Source organism: Micropterus salmoides, unplaced genomic scaffold (assembly GCF_014851395.1).
Source record: "Micropterus salmoides isolate LMB-PRFRI ecotype aquatic unplaced genomic scaffold, ASM1485139v1 Ms_hic_scaffold_7, whole genome shotgun sequence".
NCBI classification, from domain to species: domain Eukaryota; kingdom Metazoa; phylum Chordata; class Actinopteri; order Centrarchiformes; family Centrarchidae; genus Micropterus; species Micropterus salmoides.
The window spans coordinates 39,045,566-39,057,663 of NW_024044459.1; the positions used below are offsets into that span (position 1 = coordinate 39,045,566).

At 46.9% G+C, this 12,098-nt stretch overlaps 1 protein-coding gene across 1 annotated transcript in view; it reads left to right on the top strand.

The window, feature by feature from the left end:
• Window positions 1-12,098, top strand: part of LOC119892359 (formin-binding protein 1-like) — a 68,965-nt gene that overhangs the window by 29,849 nt on the left and 27,018 nt on the right. Inside the window, exons 9-14 of the mRNA XM_038704561.1 lie at window positions 2,176-2,322; window positions 3,337-3,513; window positions 4,182-4,373; window positions 6,219-6,233; window positions 6,393-6,502; window positions 8,877-9,009. Coding sequence (XP_038560489.1) covers window positions 2,176-2,322; window positions 3,337-3,513; window positions 4,182-4,373; window positions 6,219-6,233; window positions 6,393-6,502; window positions 8,877-9,009 — 774 coding nt within the window. The remainder of the gene's footprint in view (window positions 1-2,175; window positions 2,323-3,336; window positions 3,514-4,181; window positions 4,374-6,218; window positions 6,234-6,392; window positions 6,503-8,876; window positions 9,010-12,098) is intronic.

Here is a 12,098-nt window from a genome sequence, read left to right on the forward strand (position 1 = left end):
TACGTACAAGTTATATACCAGGTAAACAAGCACACGCACCAGTTATATACCAGGTAAACCAGCACACTGTACAAGTTATATACCAGGTAAACCAGCACACGTACCAGTTATATACCAGGTAAACCAGCACACTGTACAAGTTATATACCAGGTAAACCAACACACGTACCAGTTATATACCAGGTAAACCAACACACGCACCAGTTATATACCATGTAAAACAGCACTACCACACACTGGTACCAGTTATATACCAGGTAAACCAGAACTACCACACACTGTACCAGTTATATACCAGGTAAACCAACACACGTACCAGTTATATACCAGGTAAACCAGCACTACCACACACTGTACCAGTTATATACCAGGTAAACCAGCACTACCACATGCTGGTACAAGTTATATACCAGGTAAACCAGCTCACGTACCAGTTATATACCAGGTAAACCAGCACTACCACACACTGTACCAGTTATATACCAGGTAAACCAGCACACTGTACAAGTTATATACCAGGTAAACCAACACACACCAGTTATATACCATGTAAAACAGCACTACCACACACTGGTACCAGTTATATACCAGGTAAACCAGAACTACCACACACTGTACCAGTTATATACCAGGTAAACCAACACACGTACCAGTTATATACCAGGTAAACCAGCACTACCACACACTGTACCAGTTATATACCAGGTAAACCAGCACTACGTACAAGTTATATACCAGGTAAACCAGCACATGTACCAGTTATATACCAGGTAAACCAGCACTACCACACATTGTACCCATTATATACGAGGTAAACCAGCAGTACCACACACTGTACAAGTTATATACCAGGTAAACCAGCACTACCACACATTGTACCCATTATATACCAGGTAAACCAGCAGTACCACACACTGTACAAGTTATATACCAGGTAAACCAGCACTATCACACACTGTACCAGTTATATACCAGGTAAACCAGCACTACCACACACTGTACCAGTTATATACCAGGTAAACCAGCACTACCACACGCTGGTACAAGTTATATACCAGGTAAACCAACACACGCACCAGTTATATACCAGGTAAACCAGCACACTTTACAAGTTATATACCAGGTAAACCAGCACACGTACCAGTTATATACCAGGTAAACCAACACATGTACCAGTTATATACCAGGTAAACCAACACACGCACCAGTTATATACCATGTAAACCAGCACTACCACACACTGGTACCAGTTATATACCAGGTAAACCAGCACTACCACACACTGGTACCAGTTATATACCAGGTAAACCAGCACACGTACCAGTTATATACCATGTAAACCAGCACTACCACACACTGGTACCAGTTATATACCAGGTAAACCAACACACGTACCAGTTATATACCATGTAAACCAGCACTACCACACACTGGTACCAGTTATATACCAGGTAAACCAGCACACGTACCAGTTATATACCAGGTAAACCAGCACACGTAACAGTTATATACCATGTAAACCAGCACTACCACACACTGGTACCAGTTATATACCAGGTAAACCAACACACGTACCAGTTATATACCATGTAAACCAGCACTACCACACACTGTAGAGGGCTCTGTGAGCGGGCGGCTGGCCAGCCTCACACGCTCCTCCCGCGGGTTGGCGCATGCTTCCCCCAACCCCACTTGCGGAGCTCCTCAATTCCGAATATATTCAAGCACATTTTTGTTCCACCATCACTTCTTGTAAAACTGTCAATATCCGAAATCTACCCAGCTGATTTCTCACCTCCAAACTTCTTAGAAGTGGATTTAGTGATGAAATAATGTATGAAATCTCTAACATATAAAACTTTCTGTTGCTGGCCTCTGTCAGGCGGAATGATGATGCAGTGAACAGTGACGATTCTCTCTGACCAATCAGCAGTCTGCCGTGTTTTCACGTCACGTTTTAGTATCGCCTCAGCTCGCTTGGAATCTCGACGGAGGTGATACGAAAAAAAGGACCTGGAAGCAGGTACAGGTCCAACTTTTCCACAGTGGAAAACAAGGCGAGTCGAAAAACCAGGTTAACCAGCAGTGCCACACACCGCTAGCAGTTTTATAAACCAGGTTAACGCGGCTCAGTATAACACAGTCTATTGATTTCAATTGTTTCTGTGTGTGCAGCGGATCCAGGACATGGAGGAGCGACGGATCGAGAGAATCTGTGAAGCGATGCGTTTGTCTGCGGAGGCTGAGAGAAAAGTTCTCCCTGTTGTGAGCAGCTGTCTCGATGCCATGATGGACGCTGCTGAGGGCATCCAGCCCAGGATGGTGAGTCTTTTGGGCTGAGATCTGGGTAGTTCGAGACGGTAGGTTCCTGTCATTAAAAGAACTAGAGGACCCTCTAGGAACGTCTGCAAATAAAACCCTGAACCGGGGAGTCCTTTGTTGAACCTCAAGAATTTTATATCACCAGTTGTGGAACCGTAGAAAAGCTCTTCATCACAGATGCTGGAGTTTGTGCATGCAGAGGTTTCACCGGGTGTTCAGACAGAAAACAATCCAGCATTAAAACCAAAGGAGGTGCTGTGATAGTGTGTTGGTTCTTCAGGTATCAGGGACACAACACAGGATTCTCTGTTAAGATAGCACTGAGCACTGAAGAATCCCCCACCTACAGGGCTGTCCTTTAATCGCTTCAAAGAAGACTGAACTCACATTATCCGAACTGGTATCCATCACCGTGATAATGACCCCACAGAGGTTAAACATCTGGGACTCCCTGCAGCCAGTCAGGACTGGAGACGTCTCTTGGATGAGAGGCCAAATGTCTTCAAGTGTCTTCAACCAAGTCCAGTGTCCCTTGATTTTAACCTTCCTTGGACTGCATAGAGGCTTTTAATACTACGGGACAGGATTTTTGGAAGGTTATTATAGTGTTAAAATAAAATTTAACATTGGACGGGGTTAGGAAACAGGGAGAGCGATAGGGGGCACTATGCACCAACTCGAACCTGGGCCGCTGCAGTCAGGACTCGGCCTAGCACAGGGGCAGTATAAGTGCAGCTACCTCCACTGTAATCACAGTTTTAAAAAAGATTATTAGTATTATCGTCAAGTAATCTTAGAGACGCAGGTGCCAGGAAACTGTACTTGCATGTATCTGGATGACGTCGCGTTGCTTTTAGACTAATGTTGATCTCATCTTTCTGCCCCGCTGGGCCAACGCAGCGGTCCCGGGCAAATGCACGAGGGGACGCCTTTTTTGTCAAAGCCTAAAATTAAACTGTCACTGAGGGATGTAAAGCTCGAAGGACGCGCGTGTTGCTGTGTTTGTGTGTGCAGGACACCCGGCAGGTGGTGGAGGTGTATAAATCAGGCTTCGACCCTCCAGGGGATGTCGAGTTTGAGGACTACAGCGCCACCATGAGGAGGAGTATCTCCGAATCCAGTTACCTCGACAACCGCACCGAGGGCCGGAGACACAGCAGGAAGCTGTGGCCCTTCATACGGAAAAACAAGGTACACAAATACTCGGGCGCATATACAATATACACACAGTACACAGGTGTACGCACACAGGACACAGGTGTATACACACACAGGACACAGGTGTATACACACACACAGTACACAGATACACACACACACACACACACAGTACACAGGTGTATACACACACAGTACACAGGTGTATACACACACACAGTACACAGATACACACACACACACACACACACACACACAGAGTACACAGGTGTATACACACAGTACACATGTGTATACACACAGTACATAGGTACACACACACACACACACACACACACAGTACATAGGTGTATACACACACAGTACACAGGTGTATACACACACAGTACATAGGTACACACACACACACACACACACACACAGTACATAGGTGTATACACACAGTACACAGGTGTATACACACACAGTACATAGGTACACACACACACACACACACACACACAGTACACAGGTGTATACACACAGTACACAGGTGTATACACACACAGTACATAGGTACACACACACACACACAGTACATAGGTGTATATACACACAGGACACCGGTGAACACACACAGGACAGGTACATCTGCACACCTGAAGCCATCACCCGACTGTACTGACAAACCTCTTTCTCCCTCTCTCTCTCTCTCCCCCCAGCTGTTGACTCTCCTCTCCTCGCCCCGGCAACCTCCCCCTCCACCCCCCACCTCTCCTTCACCCGGGGGCGTAGTCAGTAATCCGCATTCCCCGCCCCCTGCCTCGAGAGAACCAATCACACAGCGGCTGAATGACCTCATGACCTCTGGCTCCAGAACCAGGAAGCAGTGTCTGCGCAGCCTGAAGAGAGGGGTACGCACATACATGTACACACACCAGTAGGCTCAGGAGGTAGATCGTCGGTTCAATCCCCTACTCCTCCAGGCTGAATGTGATGAAGTGTAAAAACGCTTTGAGTGGTTGCAAAGACTAGAAAGGTGCCATACAGAGCATTTACATTTACACATGTAAAGATACACACATGTAGATCAGAGATGGGGACTCGAGTGTTTGTACGTGTGTGTATATATACACAGTGGGCCTGTCCCCAACTAAGGATTTACATCAGATCATCAATCAGAATCATAAGGTCCTGCCTGTAGTCGACTGATTGGCCAATCATGTGTGTTTTTCTGTGCGGGGGGGCGGCTTCTGAGCTGCAGTCTCTCTTCTTTCATCTTACACTTTCCAGCTACACTGAGGCTTTTTGAAGACCACATCCCCCCTCTCTCTCTCTCTCTCGCCCTCTCGCCATTTACTGGTCCTGTGCAGAGCTTTGCGTGCTACCGACAGCTGTGTGCACGTCACGGTTCCTCGCGGGTCTATTTCAAGTAGCATCTGTTTAAAAACGCTATAATATTCTTTGTGTGGTTCATCAACGTTGCAGACAACTCGGCACAACACCAGCGTCTCCATCTCTTCTGCCACCGCACACACACGCTACGCCTACACATGCACACTGACGCCCCAGGGTCAGGGTTACACTTTTGGATTTATTCACACACGTTAAAAACATTTATTGAAAGTTTTATTCTTTTTATGATTATTTACAGCATTAAACATTGAAATGTGTATCGTAACAGGCTGTATATTAACTTGTTGGGAGAAAACTGGTAGTTCTATGTGAAATCAGAAGTTGAGCACACAAAATGGCGTGATCTTTGTTTCACTGGGAAGCTTCGACTGGGAGATTGACAGTCGAATCTCCGCCCATCAAAGCATCGAACCTTCCACTATTTGGGGTCAGGCCTAGTACACACACGTATATACTCTACTCAGAGAAATGAAAGCAACACAGTTCGAATAATGTTTGTCATCACCAAACGTGTACGGGCAGAAAAACACAGTACATGTTGTATTTGTTCAGTTTGAGACGGACAGAAGTGAAAGCGTCATAGATGGAAAACACGCTGAGCAAGGTGACGTCTAGTCACCAAAATAACTCGTGTGATAGTCCCGATGATCCTTTGGGGCGTGTCCTGCCTTGGATAGGCCCCGCTCATTGTTCTGACCTCTGACAGGCCAGGACAGCATGTCCCACACAGGCTCCATTAGGTTTAAACCAGAAGACCTGGTCCACCACAGAGAGAAGGTGCTTTCTTTTAAGGACATCCTCAAGGAAGCTGCTGGAGACCTGAGCTGTGTGGGACGGACATTATCTCACGGTCTGACAGTAGGCTCCGGGTGTCTTTACGGTACCTTAAAGCTGTTATACTGCGTCTGTACGACCGCCCCGACACACTCCAGAACCCCCCTCAGCATACCACTCCCCCCCCGGCCCCTCCAAACTCTAACACACCTCCATGAGTTGAAACGGTAACCACTAGCATCAGTAAACCAGACCCAGTTCAGACCCGGCTTCAGTCCATCCTAAACCCGGCTTCAGTCCATCCTAAAGACCTGGAGCTGGTTCCTGCTTCCGCTGTGTTGAGACTACTGATCACCTGCTTCTGGTGTGCACGTGCAGTCACAGGATGTGCATGTGCATGCCTGTGTGTTAGGAGTCACACGTGTGTTTTACTAATCACACACACACACACACTTAGTAAATAATCTGCATCTGTACACACACACATTTATAACTACGTGGGTATATTTACTGCAAGCTGTATTTTTAATGTTATCATGTTTTCTTCATGCTCCTCTGTGATTGGACAGCTGTCGCTCAAACTGGTCAGTATCATCCAGGTTTATAAACCACATGTTTCCTATTGTGTCGCGATATCATGTTTAATTATAATATGTTTAATTGTAATATATAATGTTTAAATATAATGTTTAATTATAATATATGATGTTTAATAATAACATTGCACCACGATAACTGCGCAGGGCTCCGGTCCGGCAGACTGCAGTCACCTTCCTCCTGAACAGAGACGGAAGAAACTTCAGACCAGACTCAACAACATCAACCAGGAAATCCAGAGAGAGAGAGAGCAGAGGTAAGACGCACACAGGCCCAATCCCAACGTCCCCCCTCACAGACCCACAGACTCTGAGGCTCAGGGCCGTCCCGCTGTCAAGTCGTCAGGTGCGCGAGGCATTTTGAGCCCTTTATAGACCCTTTTCATTTGCATCTGCATTTCTGCAGACTTTGGCTGAGGGAATTGCCCACAGTTCATAGCGGTATGATGTGAAAAACAGGGGTTACCGGTGGAAGCGAGAGAAATGTCACGGCAAATCCGCGTTATAAGAGAAGAAGAAAACAGTAAACAAACAAGAATCAACACCTACGCATCAGCTGTGTGACGATGCTTCATGTGTTCATGTGTTCATGTGAGGAAAACTTAAGATGCTGCATAGAACACGTGAAGTCAGAGGAAAGCAGTCACCTCATCACACACAGGCAAAAACATCAAATAAAGAGTGATAAAGTGGCAAAGTGCTGTCCCGTTCCTGTTTACAGCATGAACACATGAACACATGAAGCATCAGCTGTGTGACGATGAGGAGGCTGTGACCTTCATCACATGAACACATGAAGCATCGACTGTGTGACGATGAGGAGGCTGTGACCTTCATCACATGAACACATGAAGCATCAGCTGTGTGACGATGAGGAGGCTGTGACCTTCCTCACATGAACACATGAAGCATCGACTGTGTGACGATGAGGAGGCTGTGACCTTCCTCACATGAACACATGAAGCATCAGCTGTGTGACGATGAGGAGGCAGTGACCTTCCTCACATGAACACATGAAGCATCGACTGTGTGACGATGAGGAGGCAGTGACCTTCCTCACATGAACACATGAAGCATCGACTGTGTGACGATGAGGAGGCTGTGACCTTCCTCACATGAACACATGAAGCATCGACTGTGTGACGATGAGGAGGCAGTGACCTTCCTCACATGAACACATGAAGCATCGACTGTGTGACGATGAGGAGGCAGTGACCTTCCTCACATGAACACATGAAGCATCGACTGTGTGACGATGAGGAGGCAGTGACCTTCCTCACATGAACACATGAAGCATCGACTGTGTGACGATGAGGAGGCAGTGACCTTCCTCACATGAACACATGAAGCATCGACTGTGTGACGATGAGGAGGCAGTGACCTTCCTCACATGAACACATGAAGCATCGACTGTGTGACGATGAGGAGGCAGTGACCTTCCTCACATGAACACATGAAGCATCGACTGTGTGACGATGAGGAGGCAGTGACCTTCCTCACATGAACACATGAACACATGAAGCATCGACTGTGTGACGATGAGGAGGCTGTGACCTTCCTCACATGAACACATGAAGCATCGACTGTGTGACGATGAGGAGGCAGTGACCTTCCTCACATGAACACATGAAGCATCGACTGTGTGACGATGAGGAGGCTGTGACCTTCCTCACATGAACACATGAAGCATCGACTGTGTGACGATGAGGAGGCTGTGACCTTCCTCACATGAACACATGAAGCATCGACTGTGTGACGATGAGGAGGCAGTGACCTTCCTCACATGAACACATGAAGCATCGACTGTGTGACGATGAGGAGGCAGTGACCTTCCTCACATGAACACATGAAGCATCGACTGTGTGACGATGAGGAGTCAGTGACCTTCCTCACATGAACACATGAAGCATCGACTGTGTGACGATGAGGAGGCTGTGACCTTCCTCACATGAACACATGAAGCATCGACTGTGTGACGATGAGGAGGCTGTGACCTTCCTCACATGAACACATGAAGCATCAGCTGTGTGACGATGAGGAGGCAGTGACCTTCCTCACATGAACACATGAAGCATCAGCTGTGTGACGATGAGGAGGCTGTGACCTTCCTCACATGAACACATGAAGCATCGACTGTGTGACGATGAGGAGGCTGTGACCTTCCTCACATGAACACATGAAGCATCGACTGTGTGACGATGAGGAGGCTGTGACCTTCCTCATATGAACACATGAAGCATCGACTGTGTGACGATGAGGAGGCAGTGACCTTCCTCACATGAACACATGAAAGCAACGGAAAGGTCTAATGTCATCATGTTGCTGCATGACTGCAGCTCTTTTAATGACGTCACCTCGCTGAGTCTTCTTCTTTTGTGGTGGTGGTTTAACGGCTGCGACTGAAGAATCAGCTCCACCAGTATTTTATCTTGATCAGCCAATGAGCTTGCGTTCTCACATCGCCAGTAGGTGGAGACTAACAGCAGTTCATGTTTTGACCATTTTCTGGGATTCAGGTGAAATGGTGAAACTTTGTGACTGAAGCAGAGATGAGGATGAGATGATGCAGCTGGAACTTCTCACGTGTGTGTGTTAGTTCCTGTGTTGTGTATTAACTGCTGTGTGTTTCAGAGACGCCCTGTTGAAGATGAGGGAAGTCTATGAACGAAGTCCTCAGATGGGTGACGCCGGAAGTCTGGAGCCTCGACTGGAGGAAGTGAAACAGAGTCTGCAGAAACTGGAGGACGAGCTGAGGAGGAACCAGGTGTGTACTATAAATACTACAGAGTACACACTGTAGAGAAACACATAAAATACTGTATACACGTAATACACACAGCGTGTACACATTCTGTACTACATTTAGTTGGACAGATGCACAGCAGCTGCATTTAAGCAGTCGTTGAGACGTTCGGCTCCGAGACCAGATCACTGACCCAACACCAAACTGGTCCTGCTGGTGATGTTGCAGCAGCGCTTGTTCAAAGTTCCACATCTTTACTTTGTAGAATTTGTTGAGAACAAAATGATGTAACAACAGTCAACGGAAACCAAAACCACCAACTAACTGAAGACTGGATCAAAAATCACACCGAAAACCAAAGTAGAACCTGAAACCACAGCTGGTCCAACCTGAAGACTTTCATCAACTTATCATGTGACTCAATAGTGTGTTTGGCCCCCACTGGTCTCTACACACCCCTCACAGCGTCTGGCATCCCGATGAGACGGCGGATGGCATCCTGGGGGAGCTTCTGCCAGACCTGGATCTGGGCATCCGTGAGCTCCTGGACAGTCTATGGCGCTACTTGGCGGTGTTGGTCTCAGAGGTTCTCAGTTGGATTCAGGTCTGGAGAACATGAGGGCCAGTCAATGGCATCAATGCCTTCGTCATCCAGGAAAAGCCTACACACTCTGGCCACATGAGGCTTGGCATAGTCCTGCAGTCCCACTGTACCAGGAGGCACGCAGAGGAATAATATTAATAATAATACATTTTATTTATAGGCGCCTTTCTGAACACTCAAGGTCACCTCACAGAACATAATGAAACAGTGCAGCAATAAATCAATAAAATTAGCTACTATAATTACAGTGCATAAAATCAGGGTACAAAACAACAGGAAACAAAGATTGTGATCACGTGGGATATGCCGGTTTAAAAAGATGTGTTTTCAGGCGGGATTTAAAAATGGTAAGTGAGTCAGTGTTGTGGATGTCTGGTGGAAGAGAGTTCCAGAGACGAGGGGCCGAGCGGCTGAAGGCTCTGAACCCCATGGTGGTCAAACGAGCTGGAGGTCAGTGAGGTGAATAGAAGAAGAAGACCTAAGAGTACGGGTGGGTGTGTTGATATGAAGGAGGTTATTGAGGTACCGAGGAGCGAGGTTATGAATGGTCTTGAAGGTCAGGAGCAGGGTCTTGAAATTAATGCGGTATTTAACTGGAAGCCAATGAAGCTGCTGAAGGACAGGAGTGACATGATTAATAGAAGGGTTTCTGGTGATGATCCGTGCAGCAGAGTTCTGAACCAGCTGAAGTTTATGTATGGATTTGAGAGGAAGACCACCGAGAAGAGTATTACAATAATCAATGCGGGATGTGACCAGTGTGTCAACGAGAATGGCTGTACTAGTGGGTGAGAGAGTTGGTCGGAGGCGATTAATGTTATGTAAATGGAAGTGACATTATTAATGTGAGCTTGAAATGAAAGTGTGCTGTCGAAGATCACACCCAGACTCTTGACCTGAGGGGAGGGACAAACTATGCAGTTGTCAATGGTAAGAGGAAAAACTGTCAGATTTATTCAAAATGGATTTGGTGCCAATGAGGAGAACCTCGGTTTTGTCACTGTTAAGTTTGAGGAAGTAGCAAGAGAACCAGGATTTGATTTCTGCAATCAGAGAGGGAGGTGGGTGGGAGGGATGTGGTAGGCAGACAGGTAGAGCTGGGTGTCATCCACATAGCAGTGGAACTGGATGTAACTTTATGGAAGATGATGCCATGAGGAAGCAGATAGATGATGAACAGAAGGGGCCCCAGGACAGAGCCCTGGAGAACACCGGTAGTGACAGGGGATAGCTCTGATTTGAAATGTTTGAGCTGGATGAACTGAGTGCGACCAGAGAGATATGATTTAAACCAGTCCAAGGGTGTGTCAGTGAAACCAATAGAGACTAATCTGTGAAGGAGGATGTTATGAGAGATGGTGTCAAAGGCTGCACTCAGATCCAGGAGGATGAGAATAGTTAGTAGTCCGGAATCAGTTGCCACAAGAAGATCATTGGTGATTTTTACCAGCGCTATTTCTGTGCTATGGCAGGGACGGAAACCAGACTGGAATTGTTCAAAGAGTTTATTGTCAGACATGTGGACCTGTGATGCAGCTGTGTTTCAAGGACTTTAGAAAGAAAAGGTAGGTTAGCAATAGGACGGAGGTTATTGAAATAGTTAGGGTCTGCAGCAGGTTTCTTAAGTATAGGAGTTGCAGCTGATTTTAGAGACGAGGGAACAATACCAGAGGTGAGAGAGGAATGTATAATGGTAGTTATTTAGGAAGAGAGAGAGGGTGAGCAGGCTTTTACTAAGACGGTAGGAAGAGGGTCTAGCTGACAAGTAGTTGGTTTCGAATTTCTAATAATGTCCAATATTTAAGCAACAGAGGGAAGCGAGAAACTTGAAAATGAACAAGAAATAGGTGTCGGGAACTGAAAGAGACAGACTGTGAGAGGTATTAGTGGTCAGCTGCTGGTGAATCTTGTGCACTTTGGAATTAAAAAAGTTCAGTTGTAGGGCGATAGATTCAAATGAACCGTGAGAGGGTACAGAAACGGGTGGGATTTTCCACTTCTCGCGGTATATTATGGCGAGACCTCCCCCTCTGCCTCTCACGGGATTGACAGATGTAAACAAACCCAGGGGGAGTAGATTCATTCAGCTGTGAAAAGTCATCAGGTTGTTTCATGTTTCAGTTAAACACAGAAAATCAAACTTACGATCACTCAGAAGATCCTGGAGGAGAGGACGATTGTCCATTAGAGAGCGGGTGTTGAACAGTCCGAAGCTGACGGTGTTGTGGCCGTGTTGGATGTTGCCGTTAGCCGACCTGGCTAGGCTGGCTATGACACTGTGGTCAACTTTTCGTGTGGAGTTCTTGGGGGAATGACGAGTAGAAGACCAGATGGAATGTATTGCTTTGGAGTCGTCGATGTAGAAACACAATCCAGAGAGCGATGCAGCACCGACGGTGGGTCAGACAGGTGGAAGTGTAGGGCCCATTGCACCAGGAGGGCCCCAGGGCCCATTCCACCAGTGCACCAGGAGGGCCCCAGGGCCCATTGCACCGGTGCACCAGGA